Genomic DNA, 26,901 nt, shown 5'->3' on the forward strand with positions numbered 1-26,901 from the left:
CGTAGGTGGATGGATTTACATCTGGGTTCTCAATTCTGTTCCATTGGTCAATGTATCTGTCGTTGTACCAGTACCAGGCTGTTTTGACTACTGTAGCTATATAGTAGGTTTTATAATTAATTTTTAAAGTTATTCTTAAAAGTAATTTAAGCACACATTGAATTTACTTGTCTTGAATGAAGCCACTGAAAATTTTATGAGAAAAATGAGATTTTTAGCATCAATCTATTGATCTTTGCAAAGGTTGTACAGAGTGATTGTAGAGAAGCAGTTGGTTGATGAAAAGTTAATTTTCATAAATTTTAATTGTTAAACCTTATTACTTATAGAACGCATTTAGTTGGTTGAATTAACAAAAAACCCCTTTGGCATTGAGTTGATTCTGACTCACAGAGACCCTATAGGACAGAGTAGAACTACCCCAATAGGTTTCCAAGGCTGAACTCTTTACAGAAGCAGACTGCTACATCTTTTCTCCTGCGGAGCCACTGGTCGGTGTGAACTGTCGGACAGTTTGGTTAGCAGCAATGTGCTTTAACCACTGCACCACCAGGGTTCCTTGCTGATTGAATTAGAGAACTAGAATTCAACATGCACTAAAAATTCCTTTCTCTGTGGGGGAGAGAAAATTAAAATTTGAGGAATTTATTAACATGATATACGTTCATAGGATGTTTGCTAATAATATGTGCTACACTCTTTCCTCTTGCTGTTTTCTTTAGGTGATTGAAGACAGTACTGGAGTCCGTCGGGTGGTGGTCACACCCCAGTCTCCTGAGTGTTACCCTCCGAGCTACCCCTCAGCTATGTCTCCGACCCATCACCTACCCCCCTACATGCCTCACCACCCACATTTTATTCATAACTCACACACGGCTTACTACCCACCTGTTACTGGACCTGGAGATATACCGCCTCAGTTTTTTCCGCAGCATCATCTTCCCCCAACAATATATGGCGAACAAGGTGAGTAGAATATTTCATCAGGAGCTTTTGAAACTGGTTGCAGCATTTCGGTAGTGTAAGAGAGCCCTTTGTTTCATCTCTACTAAGCATGGTAGAAAGGGATCTGTGTGGTGTATTAACTCGTGGAAAATCCCTAGTTTCCTTCGTCCTGTTAGATCTTGTATGATTACTTTGTGGGTTCCAGATCTAATTTTCTCAATTCTCTACCCCGACTCAAGTACCACAAATATCAGGGAGCGATCGGGATAGCCACTTTTTATTTTAGAAAATAGACAGTGATCTATTGTGTGTTCCCATGTCCTGTAAACATTTTTACGTGAGAGTCGCCTGAGGCAGAACTGCGACGTGTTATTTTTTGGCATCCTTATGGCCTAGCAGAAGAAGGGATGTTGAAAAGTGTTATGTGCCCTGTTTTCAATGTTAGAATGGTGTGAGATCTCAATAACCTTTGGGACATGTGAGTGTTCTGTGTTAAACAATCTTGGCAGAACTCAGAATTCCCTCGCTGTTGATGTAGTCCTCCTGAGCCCTATTTTCAGTTTAACTGTAGCCCTTAGCGCAGCTACAACTTCACTGGTTGTTAAGCAAATACTTACCTTGAAAGGAAAAGAGCCTCAGAGCTACCTACGTTATGCCTTTTAGTTTGGCCTTGGTATTGGTTTAGTCTAAAGCCTGCCTCTATCAGAATGGATACTAAGAACCCAGATAAATGAAGTTAAAAATTAGACTTCAACCTCTTGGACTTTGAAAAGCGATTTCCCTCAGAGTCTGTAAATTGAAGCGTTTTTTCTACTTTAAACATTATTATGTTTGGTCAGTTAAATTATATTAGAAATGTCTGTGATAGCATAGAATTTTTGAACAAGTTCTTACCTCACTTTCTCTTATCATTTACACATACACAAACATGTATTTCCCCTGTATGTTCACATGTTTTCTCATTCACAAAAGAAAAATTTTGAGATGGATATTTCAAGTGAAATATCTTGTTGTAGCTTAGAAACAGAATTTGATTACTTATTTTTCAGTAATCAGAAAGAAATGTAGCATAATTTCAAATAATCAGGTGCTGTCATATTGTTGTATAGGGAGATAATAGCAAAAGTATGAAATCGTCAACACTTTGATTTCATGGAGACATCAATAACTTATTAATGATCTTTGCCTAAAATGTAACACCCATAAATATTAGGTGGAGTGTGCATGCCATGAGAACATTTGGATAAAAACTGAAAAAATTCAGTTAATGGTAATTTTTAAAAAGTATTCAGTGCTTTGACACAACATACATTAAATATTTGAGCATTTGCCAGTTTTCAGGATCTGAGCTATGATGCCGTTGGGAAAAACTTTGGCTACTGATTTATCTTTATTGAGGAATATCTGACCTGCCTTATTTTAAAAGTCTGTTAATAGTATTTCAGATGGTCACTGTTTTCTGAATAGTACCCCTTGCAATTTTAGTAAGCCAACCAAAAAATAAAAAATAAAAACCAAACCATTGCCTTTGAGTTGATTCTGACTCATAAGCAACACTATAGGGCAGAGTAGATCTGCCCCATAGGATTTCCAAGGCTGTAACTTTATGGAAGCAGACTGCCACATCTTCTGAGGAGCAGCTGCTGGGTTCACCAACAATGTGATTTAAATTACCAGTAGTATTAAGCAAAAAAAAAAAAAAAAAAAAAAAAAAAATTCATTTTATATTAGTCTAATTTCATTAAAATCACACAGAACAATAGTGTACAAATTAAAGTGCCTTCACTGGTTTCAAATTAAAGACAGTAAAACCAAATCCCATTTTACTTCATAAATAAAGCCATTTATGTGTTTTCTCACCTTAGTTCTGAATGTGCATACCTGAAGCAATTTAAACATTGTCTTAAACCATAGGAGTTAAAAAAGTCCTCAACATGTTTTGAAAGATTAATAATTATATTAATATCAATCACATGTATTTTAAATCTCAAATATAATACATTGTAATATTTAAAACATTTACCATCCTTCTTGTGTATTTTGACATCGTTTACTTGGACATATTCTCTCAGAATAGAACCTTATTTGTTTTACATGTTCTCTGAAGCAAATTGATTTCTTTTAAAGGTCTTCCTTAAGAAATGTGAATGGAAAGAAAATAAAAGTGTAGCTTTACCACTGAGCAATTGAAGCATCAATGTTAAAATATGTAGGGTGATCATACATTCCTGGTGTGTCAGGGACTGTTGTGATTTAGGTCTCTTGTCCCAGAAAAATGATTCATCATACTTCTTTTCACTCTCAGAGGTGTTAAGGTTTGGATGTTAATTTAATGGTCCCTGTGTATGAGGACCCCTTTTTCTTTATAAAGATTTAAAGACTCAACTTCTATATTATTAATTAACCATTTTTGTTGATGCTTAGGGATAATTTTAAACTGATTAAAATTTAAAAATAAAATGATAGTCCCTCCCCACCCCAGGATCATGAGATTATTTTTTCAGGCCCTCATTTTCTTTTAAGCCACTCTAAAAATATGCATTGTAAGCCAGCTGACACTCTACTAGTCAATTTGTCTTGCCTCATGACGACTCCAAAAAGAGAAGTCCGAGACCACAGCTTAACTGCGTTTGGCACCAGGTTGTGGAAATGGTATATCTTTACCCCTAAGATCCCTCCTTGAACATTTCCCCAAATTCTGTGAGCACTGATTATTTTTAATGGGAACTTCTCATTATTTTAGTAAGTGTTCAAATGTTGGCTCTTCGGGATACCACAAATAACTCCTTATATTCTGATTGCTATACACTTTCCAATAGAAATACTATTCTGTCTACAAGGATAAGTATTCTTTTAGGTATCTTGGATTTAAGTGTTGTGCACGTTTAAAAGGGCTATTTTATTTGTTCTAACTTTTGTGTATTGCAACTACTAAAAACATTTTGAAAGACACAATCAAATTTGGTTATAAATTCAGCTGGAGTAAGAACTCTTTAAGGGCAGTAACCTTGCCTTCTTCAGTGTTCCCTATAATTTCTGGAACATTTCAGAACACTCAGTATGGTTTTTAATGAATATTTCTTGATTGATTGCAAATGAATATTTTGAACATGTACTTACATGTGTATATAGCACTTTTTAAAGTATATGTTTTATCCTGTATTTAATACTACTTTAAACTTCTTCCTCCAGAGTGCAGGTTGTTTGACCATTTAATAATTTTTTATTAGAACTGTAGACTGAGCTTGCATTTGTGATAATCATCCGTTTTAGAAATTATACCACTCTATGGAATGTCAAGCTACATTACTCGAGAAGACCAGTACAGCAAACCTCCGCACAAAAAACTGAAAGACCGCCAGATTGACCGCCAGAACCGCCTCAATAGCCCTCCTTCTATCTACAAACCCAACTGCACGACAGTGTACAATGGCTACGGGAAAGGCCACAGTGGTGGAAGCAGTGGAGGCGGGGGAGGCGGCAGCGGTGGTGGGCCAGGAATTAAGAAAACAGAGCGGCGAGCAAGAAGCAGTCCAAAGTCGAACGATTCAGACTTGCAAGGTAATGCACAAGACGTTTGCCATCAAGAGTGAATTATCAAGACGGGGACATAAAGGAAACAACTTTTACATAAGAATGTTACTTCATGGTGGTTGGTTTTTCTGCTAGGAATGATTGAGTAGACCTTCTCTGATCTCTTTCTTAGTAGGGAAAGAATATTGCCTTGTCTACTTTTTTATTAATACTTCATGGCAGAAATGCATACATATTTTTATTACATGTGTCTTGTACCCTTCCACTTACTTTAATCTCAGTAACAAGCATGTAAAGTGTTTTCACATTAACCAACTTCTGTTGTTTCACTTTAAATAGACAGCTGTGGAAGAGATCCAAAGTAAAACAATCTTTCTAAGAAGTATGGGACCAGTTTAAGTCTCAAAATAATTATATCTCATAGATCCCGATGTAATTACTTCCATACTGTAGTGAAATCTATCATTATGTCACAAAAATACATTTCTGTTTAGTTTCAGGCATCAGTAATTGTTTAATGCCACCTTTGGCATCCTGAATGAAGTATTCCTAGACAGGAATAAAACGAAAGACTTAGTCATCGCATGTAGAGGGCCATCAGCTCAGTAGGACATGTTTTCTTTTGTAGATTAATCTTGTGACTGTTGTTGTTATTAGGTGCAGTTGAGTCGGTTCCGACTCATAATGGCCCTATGTACAACAGAATGAAACACTGCCCGGTCCTGCACCATCCTCACAATCGTTGTTATGCTTAAGCCCATTGTTGCAGCCACTGTGTCAGCCCATCTCGTCGAGGGTCTTCCTCTTTTTCACTGACCCTCTACTTTACAGAGCAGGTTGTCCTTCTCTAGGGACTGCTCCCTCCTGACAACATGTCTGAAGTATGTGAGATGTAGTCTCTCCATCCTTGCTTCTAAGGAGCATTCTGGTTGTATTTTCTTCCAAGACAGATTTGTTCATGCTTTTGGCAGTCCATGGTATATTCAGTATTCTTCTCCAACACCACAATTCAGAGGCATCAGTTCTTCTTTCTTATTCATCGTCCAGCTTTGACATGCATAGGAGGTGGTTGAAAACACCATGGCTTGGGTCAGGTGCACCTTAGTCTTCAAGGTGACCTCTTTGCTTTTCAACACTTTAAGGAGGTCTTTTGCAGCAGATTTGCCCAGTGCAGCACATTGTTTGATTTCTTGACTGCTGCTTCCATGGTTGTTGATTGTGGATCCAAGTAAAATGAAATCCTTGACAACTTCAGTCTTTTCTCCATTTATCATGATGTTGCTTATTGGTCCAGTTGTGAGGATTTTTGTTTTCTTTATGTTGAGGTGTAATCCATACTGAAGGTTGTGGTCTTTGATCTTCATCCGTAAATGTTTCCAGTCCTCTTCACTTTCAGCAAGCAGAGTTGTGTCATCTGCATAACGCAGATTGTTAATGAGTCTTTCTCCAATCCTGATGCCCTGTTCTTCTTCATATAGTCCAGCTTCTCGAATTATTTGCTGAGCATACAGATTGAATAAGTATGGTGAAAGGATACAACCCTGATGCAGACCTTTCCTGATTTTAAACCATGCAGTATCCCCTTGTTCTGTTCGAACGACTGCCTCTTGATCTATGTACAGGTTCCTCATGAGCACAGTTAAGTGTTCTGGAATTCCTGTTCTCTGCAGTGTTATCCATAACATGTTGTCCCCCATGTGTCTGTCAGTTTGTCGTACTGTGGGGGCTTGCGTGTTGCTGTGATGCTGGAAGCTATGCCACTGGTATTCAAATACCAGCAGGGTCACCCATGGTGGACAGCTTTCAGCTGAGCTTCCAGACTAAGACAGACGAGGAAGAAGGACCTGGCGGTCTACTTCTGAAAAGAATTAGCCAGTGAAAGCCTTATGAATAGCAGCTTGTAACTGTAGATCCATTGATTTTGAGAGGGAAGTATATATATTTTAAATGAGGTTTTAGGGTAACACTTAGAGATGACCTATTTTGATGCTACAGGAGTTAAAACCAGAGGCACTTTATGTAGGCATATAGAAGACTGACTTTACTGAAGGTAAAGAAGGTAACATTTTGATGAGTTTAGTGAGTTTACAGATACAAATGAACTGGAAATCAAAGACATGAACAACTCTGAAAGGCAGGATAAGAGCTGATTATGACACTCATTAAATTTACTGCTTCCTTATTGAACCTCATCTAGGTAGAAGCAGGGTCTGTGTATGTGAGAATGTGTTTGTGAATGAAAAAGTCTGAGGTTGTTGCAAGGAGTGGAATCACTTTTCAGAAAGCCATTTGGCTTTCTATCTTGGTCCCTGAGAACGAGACCAGCACCTGAGGCTAATGAGTAGGGTACTGAACAGCCCAAGAGGGACCATCTAGGGGCTCGATGCTGACTAAGCCTCCTAGGCATGTTATAATATGTCATGGCCATGTGATGAGTCTGATAAAGACTTTGGAAGATGGAGGTTCCAGGAGCTTTCTGGTTGGTGACCATGCATGGGAGAGGGTACTGCGTCCCTCTTTGGGACATGGGAACTTCGCACTGTTACTCCTTACAGACCTCGCTCTATGCGTCTCTTCACTTGTACCCTTTTTTGTTATATTGAAGATGTTATTGCAGGTATGGTGTCTCCTGTGAGCTGTGTGAGTCCTTCCAGCAAATTATTAGACTCAAAAGAGCAGGGAGAGCCGGCTGGCTTGAAGTAGAAGGAGTCATGTAGATTCCCAGGCTTGTGGCTGGTACCCTGAGGTGGTAGAGGAAAACCCTAGGTTTGGGGCTGGCTAGTCTGAAGTGAAGAAGCCCTGGTGGTGCTGTGGTTAAGCCCTCGGCTGCTAACTGAAAAGTCTGCAGTTCAAACCCACTAGCCACTCTACGGGAGAAAGATGCGGCAGTCTGCTTCCATGAAGATTACAGCCTTGGAAACCTTATGGGGCAGTTCTACGCTGTCCTGTAGGGTCGCTGTGAGTTGTGATCGACTTGATAGCAATGAGTTTGGTGTTTTAGTTTTCAGTCTGCAGTGTCAGAGTCCTGTGGACATCTGAGTTTGCGAATGGTAACCTGCTCAGCCAGCTCTGGGTGGGTGGGGATAAGAGAAGGGCTGCATGAGCCTGAATAGGGGAGGGAAGCTGAGATTTCCATAGGATGCAGCTGGAATGTGGAGTGGGATTTGTTATCCACCACGCGGTTTGGCATCGGAGGTGGGTAATCTTAGTCTCCATGAACTGGTTTGCACAATTGGTGCTGTGAGCAGGATTTGCTAGAGGACCCTGACATTGAAGTTGTGCGTGTCTGATTGTGTAGGGAAGACTGACCTCTGTTGGGGCAGAGGAAAATTGGGTAAAAGCAGATGTTGGCAGGGTGAATTGTAGCATGAGAAAGAAAAGTAAGATACAATGAAATGTGAAAAGTAATTTCTCTGGGTAGGTGAATTATGGGGTCTTTTAATTTGATCTTTATGCTTTTTTGTATTTTCCATATTTTTTGCAGTTACCATGCATTATTACTCTTAGAATTTTTATTATTGTTATTATTATTTTACGTATGCAATCATATGAAGAAGTCCAAAGGTCAAGAGCTTTAAAACAGTTAAGAGAAAGTGCTATGCCTGCCATATAAAATTATTTTTCATCAGTTTCTCTCTTTAAAATTAGTTTACTAGCAGCGTTACCATTTTACAATGGGCATATAAGAGAACGCGCGCGCACACACAAATAGCAGTACATTTTCCTCAGGAGAATTTTAGTAGAAAGAAAAGACAAGGATTGTATAGCAGTGATCAGAGCGTTCATGAGGTGTGTAACTGTTTTGATTGCTAGATTGATTGATCATTTTCCCTGCCTTGCACCGAAAAGGATTTAAGGCAGATGATGTAGATACATGTAATAGAGGCAGATACAATACATATAAGTAAAATTTAAGGGGCAAAATGGTAATAAAGCAGGGAAAACAAGTTGGAGAGTTAAAGTTAGACATAAAATTAGTGCAGTTATGGATTAATTATGGCGAAAGTAAGCATCCTCCTCATACATGCAGTTCATACCACACGTGCCTGAATGTGTAAGCAACCTTGTATTTTAATATTCTCATAGTAGCGAGAGGAAATGGATTTTTATTGAAATTTATACTGAAGTATTTGCTAGAGTAGATACATATGTTTACATGGATTTTGGAATTTTACCTTATGAGAGAGAGTATAATTATTGTGAGCACCTTAAGCTCTTTGCCATTGTGTAGAAAGTGTGTGAATGTGTTGGGTAGCAGAGAGATCACTTTTTCTATGGGCACATGCATTTCTTTTTTTTTTTTTATTGTACTTCAGGTGAAGGTTTACAGAACAAATAGTTTCTCATTAAACAGTAGTACATATATTGTTTTATGACATTGGTTAACAACCCCACAACATGTCAGCCATCTCCCTTCTCGACCTTTTTCTTTTTTTGGTGAAAATAAACATAGCCAAAGATACACCATTTCAAAAATTTCTACATGCACAGTTCAGTGACATCGACTATGCTCTTCCAGTTGTGCTGCTATTCTTACTTTATTTTATTTTATTTTTAATTGTACTTAAGGTGAAGGCTCACAGAACAAATATTTTCTCACGAAACAGTGCACATATTGTTTTATGACATTGATTAACAACCCCACAACATGTCAACCCTCTCCTGTCTCGACGTTTTTTTCTGGTGAAAATAAACATAGCCAAAGATACACCATTTCAAAAATTTCTACATGCACAGTTCAGTGACATTGACTACGCTCTTCCAGTTGTGCTGCTGTTCTCACTTTAGATGAAGGCTTACAGAACAAAATTGTTTCTCATTAAACAGTACACATGTCGCCCTATGACAGTGGTTAACAACCCCACTACATGTCAACACTGCCCTTACTCAACCTTGGGTTCCCTATCACCAGATTTCCTGTTCCCTTCTGCCCCAGTCCTTGTCCCTGGATTGCTGTGTCTCATTAGTCCCGTTTCGTTTTATGAGGCTGTCCAATCCCCGGCTGAACGGTGAGCCTCGGAAGTGATTTCACCTCTGAGCTAAAAGAGTGTCCGGGGGCCATACTCTCGGGGTTTCTCCAGTCTCTTTTAGACCAGTAAATCTAGTCTTTTTTTGTGAGTTAGAATTTTCTTCTACATCCTTCTCCACCTCTGTCCAGAACCCTCTGTCGTGATCCCGGTCAGAGCAGTCCGAGGTGGTAGCCGGGCACCATCTAGCTGTACTGGACTCAGTCTGGTGGAGGCCTTGGTAGCTATGGTCCATTAGTCCTTTGGACTAATCTTTTCCTTGTATCCTGTTCTCTTCATTATTCCTTACTCCCGGAGTGGTGAGACCAGTGGAGTAACTTAGATGGCTGCTCACAGGCTTTTAAGACCCCAGACGCTACTCACCAAGGTAGAATGTAGAACATTGTCTTTATAAACTGTGTTATGCCAGTTGAGCTAGATGTTCCCCGAGACCATGGTCCCCACAGCCCTCTGCCCAGCAATTCAGTCCCTCAGGGAGTTTGGATGTGTCTATGGAGTTGTGCTGGTTTCCCCAGTATTGTGTGCTGTCTCACCCTTCACCCAAGATACCACTTATCTATTGCATATTTAGTATTTCTCCCCCACCCCTCCCACCCCTGGTAACCAACAAAGATTGTTACTTTTTGCGTGTAAACTTTTCAAGCACATGCATTTCTTGATGACAAGGGCAAGAAAAACATTTTTATGTCAGCTGTAGTTCAAACTTGGTCTGTGGCTCCTTTTCTCATTTTCTCACACCAACCGAAAAAAAACAAACCCGTTGCCGTCGAGTTGATTCTGACTTACAGCGACCAGGGACCCTATAGGACGGAGTAGAACTGCCCCATAGGATTTCCAAGGAGCGACTGGTGGATTCGAACTGCTGACTTGCTTAGCAGCTGAGCTCCTACCCATGACACCACCAGGGCTCCCAGAATCATACCAAGTGCAGCTTTTCATAAGGTTTAACCTTGAAACAAAGAATTGAATGGAGTAATCCAATAATGATTTGAGGGGGTTTTATATTGGATAAAAATAAATATGTGAAGAAATTGAGGAAAAATAAGATGAAGCTGTAAAATTGTACATAAAAGATTCCTGTAGAGTTCCTGTATATAGGTCATATATTTGGCTTTGAGCTTCCTCGTTGTCAGACCAAAGAGGGAAACATGATCAAGTAAAGTAGGTGAACAATATATCTCTTGCTCGTGGAGTTTGTATATTCCCCTTACTGTTTCAATCCTGTCTGCCTCAGAATGTGATTATTGGTTCCAATGATCTCAAAAGACTTCTTTCTGCCTTCTTGTAAATGTGAGTAGTCTCCCAGTGTGTCTTTTGCTTAAATTTACTGTAGCTGACTTCTGTCCCCTGGAAATTAGCTTCTTAAATGATTCTTAGTTTACAGTGCCATCTGATTAATATGAAACTAGAGTTAATGCTAGCATAGTTACCTGTTTTGCATCCATTTGTGGTTTGCACAAGAATAGGTTATACACTGGACCGTGAGGTTTGGCTTGTGGTATTTTTCTACATTCTACTTAGGTTCAGAGTCTACATCTCTAGAGGAGTCCAGCGTTTTTACTTCAGAATTCCCTAACTTCTAAGGGAATCTGCTTGAATTACTTACCTTTTTATCACTTGAAAAGGCCATGGGAGGGTCGGAGGGAGGAAAACTTAATTTGTTCCTGGTCCTGTGATAAAACTAAGCACATGTAAAATTAACAAACAGCTTACATAAATCTAAAGAAATATATTAAGAGATTGAGAGAAATTAATTACTCTCTTGAGTCCTGGTTTTCTCAGTTGGTTGTACTTCAGAAACACTGGTGAAACCTTAAAATATACAGATTCACAGACCTCTAAGTCAGAATTTTCTTGCCTGATTTGGTATCATGTTTTTTTCCAATGCCCTGCTGGAGATTACGGTCAGCCAAGCTAGAGAATGACTGCTCTAAAATTAAGGATATTTACAGAGGGCATGGTTCACTAAATTGTACACAGTACGAGACAGGAACTTTATTTTATTCACTGTTCTCTCCCACCTCCTAGTACTATACCTGGCATGTAGTGGGTGCTCAGTAAATGTTTGTGGAATAAATCCTGTATTCCTAATTGCTTTGTTTTCTAGAACAAGCATTCTGTTTGAGCACATGCCGCTCCCCTACCATTTCCTTTTCCTGGGGCAAATTGCTACATTGTTCAAGGATACTGCTTTGTGACTGATCCCTCTTTTCATTTCTTCATACAGTTTAGGTGGGACGAAGCCCCACAATACCCTCAGAGAAATGTAGGATTACTGTTCCCTTGTAATACTTTGTAGCTAACGGTGTGATACAGACAAATAACATTTGGAGCTTTGGTATTAGACTGACTTGGCTTAGAATCGGGCTTTGTCACTTGTTTACTCTGCTTTTTTGTGTTTGCTGAATCTCTGTCTTTGTCTCTGAAATGGGTATGTTAATATTGTATTATATATGAATGTTTAATATAATAATATTTTATAGATAAAAATTGACATAATTCCAATCCCTAAAATGTGAAGATTAATTAAATCCTACTTTCCTGCTTCTCAGTCATCTCTGAACACCAGACGCATAGATGGCATTTTCTCTCTGTTACCCTAACCACCCAGAGCTAGGTGAGCTCTAACAAGTTGAAAGCACACAGTTTTTCAGACGGCCAAATAGGCAGACACCAGCTGCACACTTGGGAATCCATGTGACAGCCTTGCTTCTGACCCGCTGACCGCCAATTTGATCCTCTCTTACTGTGCCTTCAGGATGCCACCAGCTTCCATGTCCAGAGCCTTTATTGGCTTCATTGCATAGTCATGATCGGGGCTTCATTGCATATGCATGATTGAATCATGTTTCTCTCCCTCCCTGATGCAAACTGGTATCAGGTCATGAAGTGGTTCCTCTGGCTTGGCCAGCCCCCAACTCATTAGCACAAATCCTCCGGTATAGTTTTTAAGCCTGTACGACACACGGCACCTCAAATACTCAGGAAATTCTAAAAGTTACCTCTCAGGAACCAAGGACAAGGCCAAATAGCGCTCTGTAAGGTGATTCATTACCTTATAATTATGTAATATTTAATATAATTTGTTATATATTCGTAACAAATTAAATATATAGTGGTAATCCTTACTACTTGGATATTCCTACTGTCTTCCTTATCCTCAGGGCTGCTGTTTACTGAGGATTACCTCTTATCCAAGATACTCGCTCCTCAAAACAAGTATCTCTCTACCCTTCCTTCTGATGGCTTTTCCTCTTTTTTTATGGCCCCTCAAATTCCTCATGTAAGCCAAAAGTGGTTTCCTTCTTTTTAAGCGCACCATACATTCTGCAAGCAAAACCCTTCGTTCCTGGATTAGTGCCTCTGAAAGTTAGATCCAGGCTCTCCCAGAGATTGCTTCTGGGAAATGTGCAATACCAAGGGCCTCTCTGGTAGAATAGGAACCAGATTTCATACACCTCATCACCTCATTATGGGACACCTATAGCGCTGAGAGAGAACTCTGGAGCATAGTCTTCTGGGGTCATCCTCTATCCTGGACCCTGTCCTTGGGCTTTTCCTCATACAGTCCTTATACGCCCAAGTTAAGATTCCCTTTGCCCAGGCTGATGGTGTTTCCTATTCTACATAAAAATGTCTAAATTGCTTAAACTGGCCCATGCTCACCTCCCATAGTATTCAGATTCCCCCACCAGCCCCCCTACATTTGACCCCATTTTATTCTCTCCTCTAGGCCTGCCCCTCTGGTTCCTCTGCCTGGGAAACTCTCACTTGTTCAGAGTCAGCTCAGATATCACCTCCTTTGTGAACCCTGCCTTGTTTCCCTAAGACATAGTAATGACAGGGAAAATATTTCAAGAATTCCCCCCTCTTTTTTTTCTTTCATTCCTAGCATTTGATTTTAGATTGGTTCCTGGGCATCAAGTCCACAGTTTTAGTTCAAGGATAGGAATGGAAACGTTTTCCTAGTGTGCAGAATACTGCTCAAGAGCTGGGCCTTGCATCTGCTCTGTGGCCAAAACCCAGTTAACATTGCCATGTTGCTTTTCGTCTCATGGATTAAAGAAGTTTCTGTTGCTCTTCATTGAGTAAAAGGAAAGTTTTATTGCTTCCGTTTTATCCTTGGCAACAACCAAAGCATCTAATATCAAGTAAGTTACCAGTGGGACACAGTGAGTCAAGATCCAGGTCTGTAACTGAAATCCTCCATTTTTCGGTCAGAGTTGTAGCCTCTTTGTCATATATCCTCAGAAGGGAGAGTAAAGTTATCTGCTAGTATTGTTCTAGAAGGGGTTATGTGACTCTAGAATGCAAAATAAAAAAAACTTTAATGAAGATCCACCATCTAATAATATGAAAAGACCTAAGCAATCCCATTGCAGTTGTTAGGTGCCGTCGAGTCAGTTCTGAATCATAGCAATCCCATGCAGAACAGAACAGAACACTGCCTGGTCCTGCGCCATCCTCACAATTGTTGTAATGTTTGAGCCCATTGTTGCAGCCACTGTGTCAATCCGTCTCATTGAGGGTCTTCCTCTTTTTTGCTGATGACGTGTCCAAAGTACATGAGACAAAGTCTCGCCGTCCTTGCTTCCAAGAAGCAGTCTGGCTATATGTCTTCCGAGAATTATAAGAGTTGAATTGTTCATGTTTTGGACTGTGTGGTATTGAACAAGTCATTTCGTTAGGCCTCAGTTTCCCTTTCTGTAAAATGAAAGGGTGAGTTAGGGTTAGTGATTTTCAAAATCTCAATGAGCAGATGTTTTTTCAAATATCTTAACGTGGCTCCCCAATTAAATACACAGCCCTGGTGATGCAGTGGTTAAGCGCTTGGCTGCTAACCAAAAGGTCAATGGTTTGAACCTACCAGCAACTCTGTTGGAGAAAAGACCTGACCATCTGCTCCCATAAAGATTACAGCCTAGGAAACCCTATGGGGCAGTTCTACTCTGTCCTGTAGGGTCTCTGTGACTCAGAATTGGCTCGATGGCATACAACAACAGTCCCTCTACTCCTACCATCATCTGTCTCTCTGATGCTCTCTCTCTCCCCCTTCCTCTCTTCTCTCTCCCTCCCCTCTGTCCCACCTGCACACCCACTCTAAAAGCCGATAGAATTGGAGCTGCTCTAGTTTGAGTGGGAAAGTGGGCCCTTGTCTCCATCCAGAAGGCTTTCCCAGTACTTAGGCCTTAGCCTAGAACCTGGCTACTCCAGAGTCTCAGACCAGCAGTATCTGCATCACCTAGGAGCTTGTAAGACATGTGCCTTCATGGCCTGCTGCAGACCTACTGAATAGCAGTCTGTTGGGGGTGGAGTTCAGCAATCTGTGTTTTATCAGGCTCTCCAGGTGATGATTAGGCATGGTAACATTTGAGAACCACTTGCCCTTTCAGTTCTAAGCAATTTTTAACAAAGATTTTAAATGGGGGGGTGGAGGGGAACATTCATTTGAAACATTTACCCATTGATGTTGAGTTGATTCCCACTCATAGGGACTCTATAGGACTGAGTAGAACTGCCGCATAGGGTTTCTAAGGCTGTAATCTTTACCGAAGCTGAGTGTCACATCTTTCTCCCACTGAGCAGCTGGTGGGTTCCAACCACTGACCTTTCGGTTAGCAGCCGAGCACATAACCACTGCACCACCAGTGCATTTTTGTTTTGTTTTTTAAATGTGTAAGTTGAAGCATATTCCATGCTGTACCTGTATCATGGTGGGAGAGTGCCTTTCAGGTTGCTAACTTAAACTTAGCTTATATGAAGACCTCTCGAACTTCTTGTGCCGTGTGAGAAAAAAATTGGGGAAAAATGGTAAGAATTCCAAATATAGAAGAAAATGAAGACACAGCATACTTTAGACGTTTGACCTTTGGAATTGTTGACAATCCAAAGATACAGTTAAACTTTAGATTAGATTCCACCACGTAGAGTCATAGTTTCGCATTGTAACACTGAAAGCCAGTGATGCAGGCATTATTCTTATGCTTTTCCCCTTGATCTATCACACATTGCCTTCTGACCCAGTCATAGTCCTTACTACAAGGTTTTTATATTCTGATTCCTTCTCAGCTGTTCCTCTCTGGCATTTTTTTTCTCTTCTTCCATTTTCCTATCACTGCTCAGAAACCAAAATCTGACCCTGGCATCTATTTGCCCAGAATTTGCATGGACGTTTATTCATTCTGTTGATAAAAATTAACTGTACTAAGGTTCATGATGACATTTTTCCTCTAGAGGTCTGAGATTGTGAACAGTTGTGGGTCCTTGGAGTCTGTCCCTTGGCTGGATGGTGTGGGATCTGGGAGGAGATGGCTGCATCCACCTGTGCAGGCTGACAGTGGTGGCCTTTGTTTGCAGTGATGTGACTCATGTTAATAAGGTCTGGAATGTTGGGAGTCAAGTCAGATTTTCTTTTGGTCTTGGCTCCCTGCGAAAGATAACACTGGTGCTTTTCTGTTTAAAGTAGGATATTTAGTGGGCGTTTGCACTGCAGGAGTGGCTGGTCTTTTCTCTCACTTGCTACCCTTTCTGTCTCAGGAGCTCGTTCCCTCCTGAGCGTGCTCAGACACGACGTCTTGGAAGACTGTGGACAGGGTTTGGATCCTGGGTTGTAGAGGGGCAGAGTTCTTCTTTTCCCCTGGAATGTGTGCTTTCCTCACTGCATTTGAAAGTTTCAGTATTGCTTCACTTCTCAAGCCTGTAGTTGATGATAAATCTTGTGGGTTTTCACCTGTCTGCAGCTGTGTATGAATCCTGAGCATGGCAAACATATCAAGAAAACATGAAAAAAATCAGAAGTGAGCTCAGGTCAATGGAATTCACCCATCTGGCTGCCAAGTACAGTCTGAAAAGTGAAAATAGGCCAAACAGGCCTGAATAACTTTTTATTTTTTAAAAAGGACAATGTGGACCCCTGGATCAGAATGCAAAAGACATTCTTTGTGGCGGGAAACTGGGCCATTAACACCCTCACTTCCATTTCAAACATAGGCTGCCAGATCCATCCCCTGAGTCTTAGAGCCTCACAGTGTCTCTGGCTGAGGTCTGAGCAGACTTCAGGGCCTTGTAGCAACTGCCTATGTGTAGAATGAAACCAGAGCCAGGAGCCAGACTTGGAGGCAGAGGCCATTTTCATAAGGGGCATGCTGCTCATTACCATGTGCTTTCTGATCTGGGCATTATCCTTTGGGGCTCAGAGCTGGAGAAATCGAACTATGAATAACTATTTTTCTGTAAGACCCCAGCATGCCTTTTTTTTTTTTTCTTTTTCTCTTCTTTACAGGGTATTGACTTCACTGGTACAAAGACAAATTCTTTGGCTTAACGGGGGGGAAGCTCTGGTAGCCCCCAAATTGTTGCTAATGAGTAGAGTGTATAGTTGTCTTTATCAAGTTACATCACTTACCCTGTCTTTTTGCCTTTTGCCCCTTTCCCCTCTGCATTTTTGTTGCAATCTGGAATGTTTTAAAGATGTTAACTACATGCTTCTTTCAACAGGCAGGATGAGATATTTTTGTCATGTCAATTTAAGAAGTCTTAACCCATTAAGTCATACTTGAAGCTTCACATTTTTCACTTCCATATAAGAAGACGATGTGTGAAAAAAAACTTTGCGTGTTCTTTTGAAATGAATGTTCACTAGAGGTTTGAGGGCAGAATTTTGATTAGTTTCTACTATACGTAGTACTTAACTCTGTAAACCTATATCATTTTCTCTGCCTTTTTGCTTTTCTTGGGAAATGATCATAGAGCCATTTAGATGACATCAGAACCCGTGTTGGTAAAATATATGTCATCCCAAAGAACCCTTTAACAGCAGGTATAAGCGATGATACGGTTTGTTTCTGGTATATATGTAACCTTCAATTTTATTGAATTGAAACTTTCATATGTTCTCTCATTTAGCTGAATTCTGACTTTTAACTGGGTTAGAGGTCACCATCACAAACGTGCCATACTTGGAGGTAAAATAATGTACTAACTTAGAACACAGGCTCTGGACCTTGCAGATCTAAGTTCAGTTGCAGGTATGCCACTTGTGAGCTGTGTGCCCTTGGGCAAGTAAGTGAATCTCTCAAAGCTTCAGTTTCCTCATGTATGTATAAAATGGGGCTAATTAACTGCTCTTTCTTCAGAGGATTTTCATGAGCTCTTAATAAAATTCCAGCCACTTCCCAAGTGTTTTAAAACTGTTATAGAGCATTTTCCACTTATGAGAACTACCTGTTAGTGGGTCGCTTTAGCAGAACTCCCAGTCCGTGAGCATGCCCTGTAGCGTGCTGAGGGAGCGAGACAGCATTCTGCAGTCCAGATCAGAGTTCAGTAACGTTGAATGCCGAGTCCTTCAGGTGTGAGGGGATGCAGAGGGGTATAAACCCATCGCTGTCGAGTTGATTCTGACTCATAGCAACCCTATAGGACAGAGTAGAACTGCCCCATTGGATTTCCAAGGAGTGGCTGGTGGATTCAAACTGCAGACCTTTTGATTAGCAGCTGAGTTGTTAACCACTCCACCACCAGGGCTCTGCAGAGGGTCATACAGTAACGAAAAAAGACTCACCGACTGTTGCCAACTCACAAAAAACTTGATCAGTTCTAGGCAAGAATAAAATTTGTTCCTCTTTCCTCATCTCTCCTCCCTGGGCTGGCTTCTGTCTGTGTGACGCTGAAGAGTGGAGTATTACAGGCTAGCTTGATTCCATCTTTGAACACACTCAACACATTGATTGCTCTGAATTACTTTGCTAGGTATAGAAGTGTTGAAAAAATAAAAAGATTAACTAGAGATGACTGGGGTAAACAACAGCTTCTCTATTCTGCTAACCACCTACCTGTCTTCCTTGCTATAGGGCAGTTAGCCAATACCCTGATTTAGTTCTGCACATAGGTATTCTGATTGGTAGAGCAGGACCCCATTTTAAGTAAAACTGATACAAGAGAAAACCCTCCTGCTTCTTCCTGTGTTAGTTATCTATTACTGTGATTATCCCCCAAACCTAGTGACTTAAAAACAAAAAACATATTTATTATCTTGGTTTCTGTGGGTCATGAATTTGGGATTGGCTTGGCCAAGTATTTCTGGCTTGAGGTGACAGTGGGAACTGCAGTCATCTGAAGGCTTGACTGGGGCTGGAGGATCCATTTTTGAGGTAGCTCACTCACATGGCCAGCTAGTTGCTAGTGGCAGTTGATGGGAGGCCTTAATTCCTTTGCATGTGGGCCTCTCCACAGGTCTGCTTGAGTATCCTCATGGCATGGCAGCTCACGTCCCCCAGAGCGAGCTATCTCAGACCAAGGCAGAAGCTGCAATGCCTTTTACGACTTAGCTTCTCTTGAAGTATAATTTCTAAAAGAATAAAATCATGACTCTCATATGGATATGAAAGGCACTTGTGTCAAAGATTTTATTAAGTTCAATAGTGAGGGAAGCATTAAGATATAATGAGTTCAAAAGAGAACTCAGTGTTCTACACATTTATAGTCAGATAGGTAGTGCTGAAATGAATATACAAAGATGCAACACTGGCAAAACTGCTCACTATCCATAGGGTATTAAATCAGTTGCATTCCACTGGACTTAATTTGCATTTCCATAAAAAAGAACTATTTGTGGTAGCATATGTTTTCTACAAGTTAACATCTATCTCTATAGAGATATAAAATAGCCTAGTCAAGGATAAAGGCAGATATAACCCAAATGGATGAGCTAATCAGGAAATCCACTAAATTTCACGCTTTTAAATTTTTTCCTTCCACCTTGAAAGTAGTACACCATCACTTCCACAGAATTTTATTGGTCACACCAGCCTGCCCTGATATATTATAGAAGGGGTCTACACAACGATGTGAAAAACCAGGATCATGGGGGAGCATCCTAGAGGCTGGCTACTATTTCTATTAATAGTCTATCTATTAATACTGTGAAGTAGTCTCAGCATTTGTGATGGAATTTTGGCAGCTTTCCAGCTGTTATGTCAAACTTGGCTTTGTCACTGCTCCTCCTTCCGTGGAATGGTGCTTTAAGATCCCTACATATAACCACTGCATGAAGAAGTAGGGTGTTGAATTTCTGGTGTTGTAGGATCAGTGTATTGTGACGTGATAATTGTAGACAGTATTGCAGATGTGCTCAGTATAGGTCAATGGGATCAGCAGAAACTTAACTAACTAAACCTAAACTAAAATTCAGTTTTCCCAACCAAACGCTCACTGTAGCAGATTGTATTACCCTGTTTCAATTTTTGATGCTTTAATCAGTCCTTGAAATTCTCTTTAAGGATTGAGTAGAGAACACAAGTGAGAAATGGGAAATATCCCTGGGAAACAGTACTGATACTAGCTCAGAGCTTGTGACTTGACTTTAACTGAAGCATTAAATGAATGTAAATGTCCCTGTGGTTGACTATAAAATGCTCTGTTTTTTTCCTATAGTGCTGAATTTGCATTTTGGAAAACACACCTTCACTTTTTACCCAAGCTTGTGACTACTTCTTTCCATCTGGATCAGAAGAACGGGGCTTTCCATGTTGGTGTTGTGCTCAGAAAAGGGCAGGAAAGGCCAAATGATAATGGTGGGGGTGATTTTCTCTTACGTACTAAAGGGAATTGTGGTGATTCAGGAAGACTGGAAATTACGGAGGTGGGAGAATGAGAAGGGCCTAGGAAGAATGGCTCATGGAAATAGAAGGCGAGTGGTAATAAAAATAGGAAAACAAGTAGAATGAAAGAAAAAAAAAAACAGTGGGTAGGGAAGATTAGATAGACTCTGGAATAAAGATAATTTGGAAAAAATGAGACAGAAAAGGAGAGAGGTTTTATGATTCCATTTTTATATATTCCATTCCACCCACTAGGCTGACATTTCCCAGAGTGGTGGGATAGAGGGGAAAGCCCTTTTGCCCTGTTGTGGTCCATGAGCCCTTTTACTGGCTGATCCACTTTGAGTGAATCTACTCTTTCCCTATTTGGACTTCCCTGATGCTTCCATCTTCCTTCTTTGCTGGATTAAAGTACCCACTCCCAGTGTTTATTCAGTTAATAAGTGAATTAAAATTGAATTCCTAAATAGAACTTTGAAAAGAGTAACGGTACTTTGTATTGAGCTCTCTGGTTTTTTTTGAATAGTTCTCTCTAGTTGCTGAAGTTATGTTTTCAAGTGTTGACATGCTTACAAATTGAAAATTTAGAAAATTTTCCTTTTCTTCGGTTATGCATTAAAAATTCAGAGAACATTTAAGGGGCCCACTTTGCCTTTCCCTGCTGGGTTAGTGTGCCTTTGTTAAAAAAGTCTGCTTTAATTGAAGATGCCGTGATTATTTTGCAGATCCTCTTATGAACTGAGGTTATTTTAAAATGCAGCCAGCTCTTTCTAAAGAGAAAAAAAGGAAATTCATTCTTACTTTACCTTTATATAAAATGAAAAGGAATATTGATGGCATTTCTATTAAATGCCCAAGTCTTGCTTTCTTCACTTAGTAGAACTACCCTATGAAAGCAACATGAAGAAGTGTCTGCCAACAATTTATAAATCTTTTTCATAAATATACTTGCTACTGTACTCTTAATTAATATGGTAAACTTACATTGACCTTTTCGCCTCTGTTATTTCAAAAGACACAGATTATTACATGGAACAGCAGGATCCTTAAAACCAAGAGAGATGGAGAAACTGCCATATTTTAGATTCACTGAGTTCCTGAGAACTATTTAAGTGTTTTGCCAAGCACATTAAAAAAAAAAAAAATTAATATTTAGTCTTTCAGGAAGATTTATCTTTTGGTGGAATCCTGCTCCAAAGAACTCCATGACGTGTCAGCATTTCTTGAAAGCTCTGTTAAAAAATCAGGTGTTACTCAAGAGAAAAATGGTTATTGGTATTTGAATTCTTTGATTATCAGGTCGATTCCTCCCATAGTTTGAGGTTATCTTTCAGACAGCAGCTCTCAGTAGCTCTAATTCCTTTAGCACTTTTGTAAAAGCATCTGTAAAGAAATGGTATAATAATTTTTGTGTTACTCTGCATCTTTTGAACTCAGAATTCTTTTAGGTACTCTTACTCTGTTGAAAGATGAAAGTAATCGTTCCTGATTGTTGGGAAATGTTGTGGAGCCTGGCTTTTTTGCCTTTTTGCCCTTTCAGACAGCACTAGGGACTTGGCTCTGCCAGCCAGGGTTGCCTCAACTGGTCACCGTGCTCGTATGAGGGAGTTCTTAAGTAAACTTCAAATCTGTGCTGGAAATAAAAATGAAGCTCCATCACCTTCCAAATGGTAATCGAGGGAGAGACAGAACAACAGATTATACTTTGAGAATTATTGATGGAGACAGCATCAGCATGTGAAAGCAGTCTCTACCAGGTAGTACTCTGACATTCTGGAGAAAGTGTGGACACTGTCTGTCATCTTGGTTCAGAGAGCTCCCTAATAATCACATTCTAGTAGGGGAAGCCTCTATGGTACGTAGCCTGGGATATACACTTGTTCTGGGAGAGCACATTTGAATAGGAAGCAAATTCTATCCCTTATTGACATTGTCAGTTGGCTCCAGATGCCATTGGGCTCAGGCAGAGACCTCTAATTCTGGCTTTTCTTCAGCAATCTGGGATGAAAATATAGGAAATATATAAATCTGTGTTTGCCTGAAAACCAGGTTGTTGCCAACCCTAGGAGTCAGAAAGGAATCATTCCTTCTTTTACTCTGTACAATACTGTATATAATTTGAGGGTGCGGGGAAAAGGCGTTTCGGAGTTTAAAAATAATAAAACATAGAACCATGAGTCCTGCTGGCAACTTCAATAAAATTTGGATATTTTCTTTGGTATAAAACTTTTTACTTTCCTGAGTTGGCCTATGATGACTGCCTGTTATGGAGCCTAGATAGAAACTCCTTAAATACCTTAAGGAAAAAGTAGCTGAGCTTTGTGACAAGGAACAGTTCACAGCACAGTGACCGTCTCTGGCCAGTGGCCAAAAAATTGCAGGGGGCAGAGGCATTAAGTTGTAGTGGGGAGAAGAACTAACTTCTAGAATGAGTCACTGCTTCATTCTAGACATTACTGGATATGATCTTTTATTTTAGATGTCGCTTTTTACATGTTTTAGGGAATGTTTTATTTCACATTTCAGGCCAGTATTCTTTCGTCTTTGGACTTAGCTGGCGAGCATAGCACCCTGAAGATTTCAGTGTGATGATCTTGGAATCACCTTTCAATTTCTTTTTTCCCACCCTTAGCCTCTCCTCCAGCTTTTTTTTTTCACTGCTCTGAAAATTAACACCTGCCAGTGAAATCAACTTTATCCTGCTTTCACTGGAGAGTGGTGTCTAAAAATCAATCCTGGCAACTAATGTAAAGTGAAATTTGGAAGACGCTTGGATTCTCATGGAGTCGTGCAAGCTGAAGTTATTAAGGAGGATTAGGGACCACAGCTGGTGAGCAGATGGAATGCTTATAATTTCACAATCTTAGGTAGCTATAAACTCAAATTTGCAGAAAACCTATTTGCTTCTCCAGTTCGTTTCACTCTATCCTGCTGGACTATAACTCTGGATAAAACGCGATGCTTTAATTGTCATAGATGATGAGCTATTTAATAGGTCACTCACTTAGATGGCCATCGTTTAGAATTCCGGTCATAGTTTCTTACTCAGAATTGCACTTTAGTAATCAACTATTTAATAATGTCCTTGTCAGAATCACAGTAGGTAGGGAAGAGAGAATAAGACTTTTACGTTTCAATCTAAATGTAGAAACGGATTTTAAATTTAAACGATGAAGACTAGTTCACAGTTGTTCCAACTAGGCAGTTCAGTTAGTTACTCCTTAAAGAAACACTTTAATTGTTGATCTCTTAGGCTGTTTTTCTGTGTGTCCATACCTGTCTCTATCTAACAAGACCAGCCTTCTTCAACTGCTGTGCTACCGAATCAGGCTTCCCTTTCCATATATACCACTGAACAACCCCTCGCCAGTCCTCGTCTCTGTCTGTTCTGGCTTTTAGTAATATGGAGTCTTACACATTCAGAAAGCAACGCTTAGCCTCCTTAAATGCAGGCATGGGCCAGATTGTCTGGTAGATTCATGTTTCCTCCACAAGGAAAGTGTTTGAGAGACTTCTGTTCAGCAGCTGTTAAGAAGGTCAAATTAGGAACTTCATTCTATTAATACAAAGACATTAACTTACACTGTAGTGGTTGTTACTTTATTCAAGAACAGAATTAGCGACTCATAGTGACCCTATGAGTTGGAATCGACGCGACGGCAAGGGGGTTGGTTTTTATACAGGTTAGCACATCTTTATCCTCCCTGAAAGATTTCAGAAAGATGGCTACTCTTCTCACAAGCTGATGCTAAGTGTCTGCAAATATTAAAAAACAGCTGGAGTCATAAATACGTTGCGTAGTCTGGATACACTGTGTACTAGCTGGTTGGGAAGAAAACAACACACAGACATTTCAGGTGGTGCAGCACAGCACACAGCTGTAGTTAATGGTCCAGCGTAGTCTCTGTGCTTTTGGATCCAGCGTGAGTTTCTCCTCTAAAGCTGCAGTCAGCTGCAAAAATACTCTAACATGTGTTTGGAAAGCAATTACTGCATAATACTCAGTGTTCTAGCCTCAAAACATCCTGAATGTTATATTTCTATACATGGGAGGAGAAGGGGGAAACTATTGTTTTGCCAATTCATTGGCACTAGTCTGTAGAATTTCAGTAGCTTCTCTTTAGACTTCTAAATTGACTTTCTGCAATTGGATGTGCCCTCTTATGGAAGCAGTAATATAAATACATTTTAACTTCCAGTGCAATTGTTTTGTGCTGAACTAAGTACATAGTCTAGCAGTCTCTTTCAAGTGAGTAGGTTTGCTTATCTTAAATAAAATTGTTCTCCCCACCCTGCCCTTGTTCCCCTTGTGCGTAGGAGATGGTAGATTGAGAGGAAGTTTTGGTGGAGCGCCAAGAAGAAATGGAGCCAGAATGGGGAATCAGAAAACCTAAGATGGATACAAGCCTCTCTGAGATAGGCCTGTGTAATCTTAAACACATTTTTTTTGGTCTTTATTTATTTATTTATTTTAATTTTTAAATTGTGCTTTAGGTGAAAGTTTACAGAGCAAATTAGTATCCCATTAGATAGTTTGTATATAAAGTTCCATAACGTTGGTTGCATTCCCCACAATGGGTAAGCACTCTCCCCATTTCCACCCTGGGTTCCCTGTTCTCTTTTCATCTGGATTTTCTACCCCTTCCCGCCTTCTCATCTTTGCTTTTGGGCAACTATCATCCTTTTGATCTCATATAATTGATTATTCTAAGGAACACATTCCTCTCGGGTATTATTGTTTATTTTATGAGACTGTCTATTGTTTTGGAGCCTTGGTGGCACAGTGGTTAAGCATTCAACTGTTAACCAAATGGTTGGCAGTTCGAATCCACCAGCCATTCTTTGGAAACCCTGTTGGACAGTTTTACTGTGTTATATAGGTTCACTATGAGTCTGAATCAACTTGATAGCAACGGGTTTGGGTTTTGGATTTGGTCTATTGTTTGACTGAAAGGTGGTCTTCAGGAGTGGCTTTAGTTCCAGGTCAGAAGGGTCATAGTCTGAGGGGTCCTCCAGTCCCTGACAGACCAGGAAATCTGGTCTTTTTTTGTGAATTTGGTTTTTTGTTCAACAGCTTTCTTCCACACTGTCCGGGACCCTCTATTGTGATCCCAGTCTGAGGGGTTGGTAGTGGTAGCCAGACACCATCTAGTTCTTCTGGACTCGGGGTTGTATAGGCTGTGGTTCACGTGGTCCATTAGCCCTTTGGACTAATAACTCCCTTGAGTCTTTGGTTTTCTTCATTCTCCTTTGCTCCGGGCAGGAAGAAACTAATAGTTTTATCTTAGATTGCCACTTGTGAGCTTTTAAGACCCTAGATGCTACTCACCAAAGTAGGATGCTGAACATTGTCTTTATGAACTATGTTGTGCCAGTTGACATAGATGTCCCCAAGCCTATGGTCCTTCGCCTTCGAGCCTAGGAACTCTGTCCCTTGAGGTGTTTGGTTATGAGTAAGAAGTTTCCATGACTGAGTCCTTGTGTGCTTTATTGTCTATGTTAATACACATGTAGCACCTACCGTTACATATGTAGAAATATCCACAACCAAACCTGTGTCTGCAGGTGGGTATACTCCCTTACACCCTCCCATACCTCTTTAGTATCCCTGTCTACCTACGTATTCGTTCTTAAATTATTGTTTGTTGATACTATTGTTGGAAGATTTTCTGTATTATAATAATTACCATATTTGCCCTTTATTCTTGCATTCCTCTAAGTGTCTTCCTTTGCCTTGGTCACGTTGTGTTGACTTCTCATATGTTGTGCATTGTGTTGCCCTTCACCAGTATTAACATGGGTCTTCTATCTAGTTAGTAATTTTCCCTCCCTCCCCCTCCCATCCCTGGTAACCATCAAGGAATTTTTTTTTAAATTTTATAATAGTGGTCTTGTATACTATTTGCCCTTTTATGCTTAACTTATTTCACTCAGCATAATGTCCTTCAAATTTATCCATGTTGTGAGATACGTTGTGAATTTGTCATTATTCTTTATAATTGTGTGGTATTCCATTGTGTGTATGTGCCACAGTTTGTTTATACATTCATCCATTGATGGACACTCAAGTTGTTTCCATCTTTTTGCTATTGTGGATAATGCTGCAATGATCATGGGAGTGTACATGTCTGTTAGTGTCACAGCTATTAGTTATTAGTTATTTCTTTAGGGTGTTATACCTAGGAGTGGGATTGCTGGATCATATGGTATTTCTATTTCTAGCTTTCTAAGGAAATGCTATACCATTTTCCACAGTGGTTGTACCATTTTACATTGCCACCAGCCGTGCGTAAGAGTTCCAGCTTCCCCGCAGCATTTATTATTGCCAGCGTTTGTTATTTTCTGTTTTTTGGATTAGTGCCAGTAATGTCGGGGTGAAATAGTGTCTCATTGTAGTTTTGATTTGCATCTCTCTAATGGCTAATGATTGTGAGCATTTCGTCATGTGTTTGTTAGCCTCTTCTTTGTTGAAGTGTCTGTTCATATCCTTTCCCCATTTTTTAAATTGGATTGCTTGTCTTTTTGTTGTTAAGGTGTTGAAGTTTTCTATAAATTTGAGAGATTAGACCCTTGTTGGGTATGTTGTAGCCAAATTTTTTTTCCCAATCTGTAGGTTCTCTTTTTACTGTTTTGGAGAAGTCATTTGATGAGTATAGGTGTTTCATTTTCAGGAGGTCCTATTTATCTAGTTTATCTACTGCTGTTTGTCCATTTTTATTTATGTTTGGTATTCTATTTATCTCACAGATTAGGGCCCCTAGTGTTTTCCTTATTTTTTCTTCCACGATCTTTATAGT

At 40.0% G+C, this 26,901-nt stretch overlaps 1 protein-coding gene across 14 annotated transcripts in view; it reads left to right on the forward strand.

Moving 5' to 3' along the window:
* FNDC3B (fibronectin type III domain containing 3B) overlaps positions 1-26,901 on the forward strand; it is a 401,489-nt gene that overhangs the window by 231,670 nt on the left and 142,918 nt on the right. For 13 of the 14 annotated variants that reach the window (XM_023737934.1, XM_023737932.1, XM_004383475.2 and 10 more), the window contains 2 exons: positions 723-966; positions 4,219-4,506. In XM_023737934.1, coding sequence (XP_023593702.1) covers positions 723-966; positions 4,219-4,506 — 532 coding nt within the window. The remainder of the gene's footprint in view (positions 1-722; positions 967-4,218; positions 4,507-26,901) is intronic. The other variant, XM_023737942.1, reaches the window with a different exon arrangement.

Source organism: Trichechus manatus, unplaced genomic scaffold (assembly GCF_000243295.1).
Source record: "Trichechus manatus latirostris isolate Lorelei unplaced genomic scaffold, TriManLat1.0 scaffold00110, whole genome shotgun sequence".
Taxonomy (NCBI): Eukaryota; Metazoa; Chordata; class Mammalia; order Sirenia; family Trichechidae; genus Trichechus; species Trichechus manatus.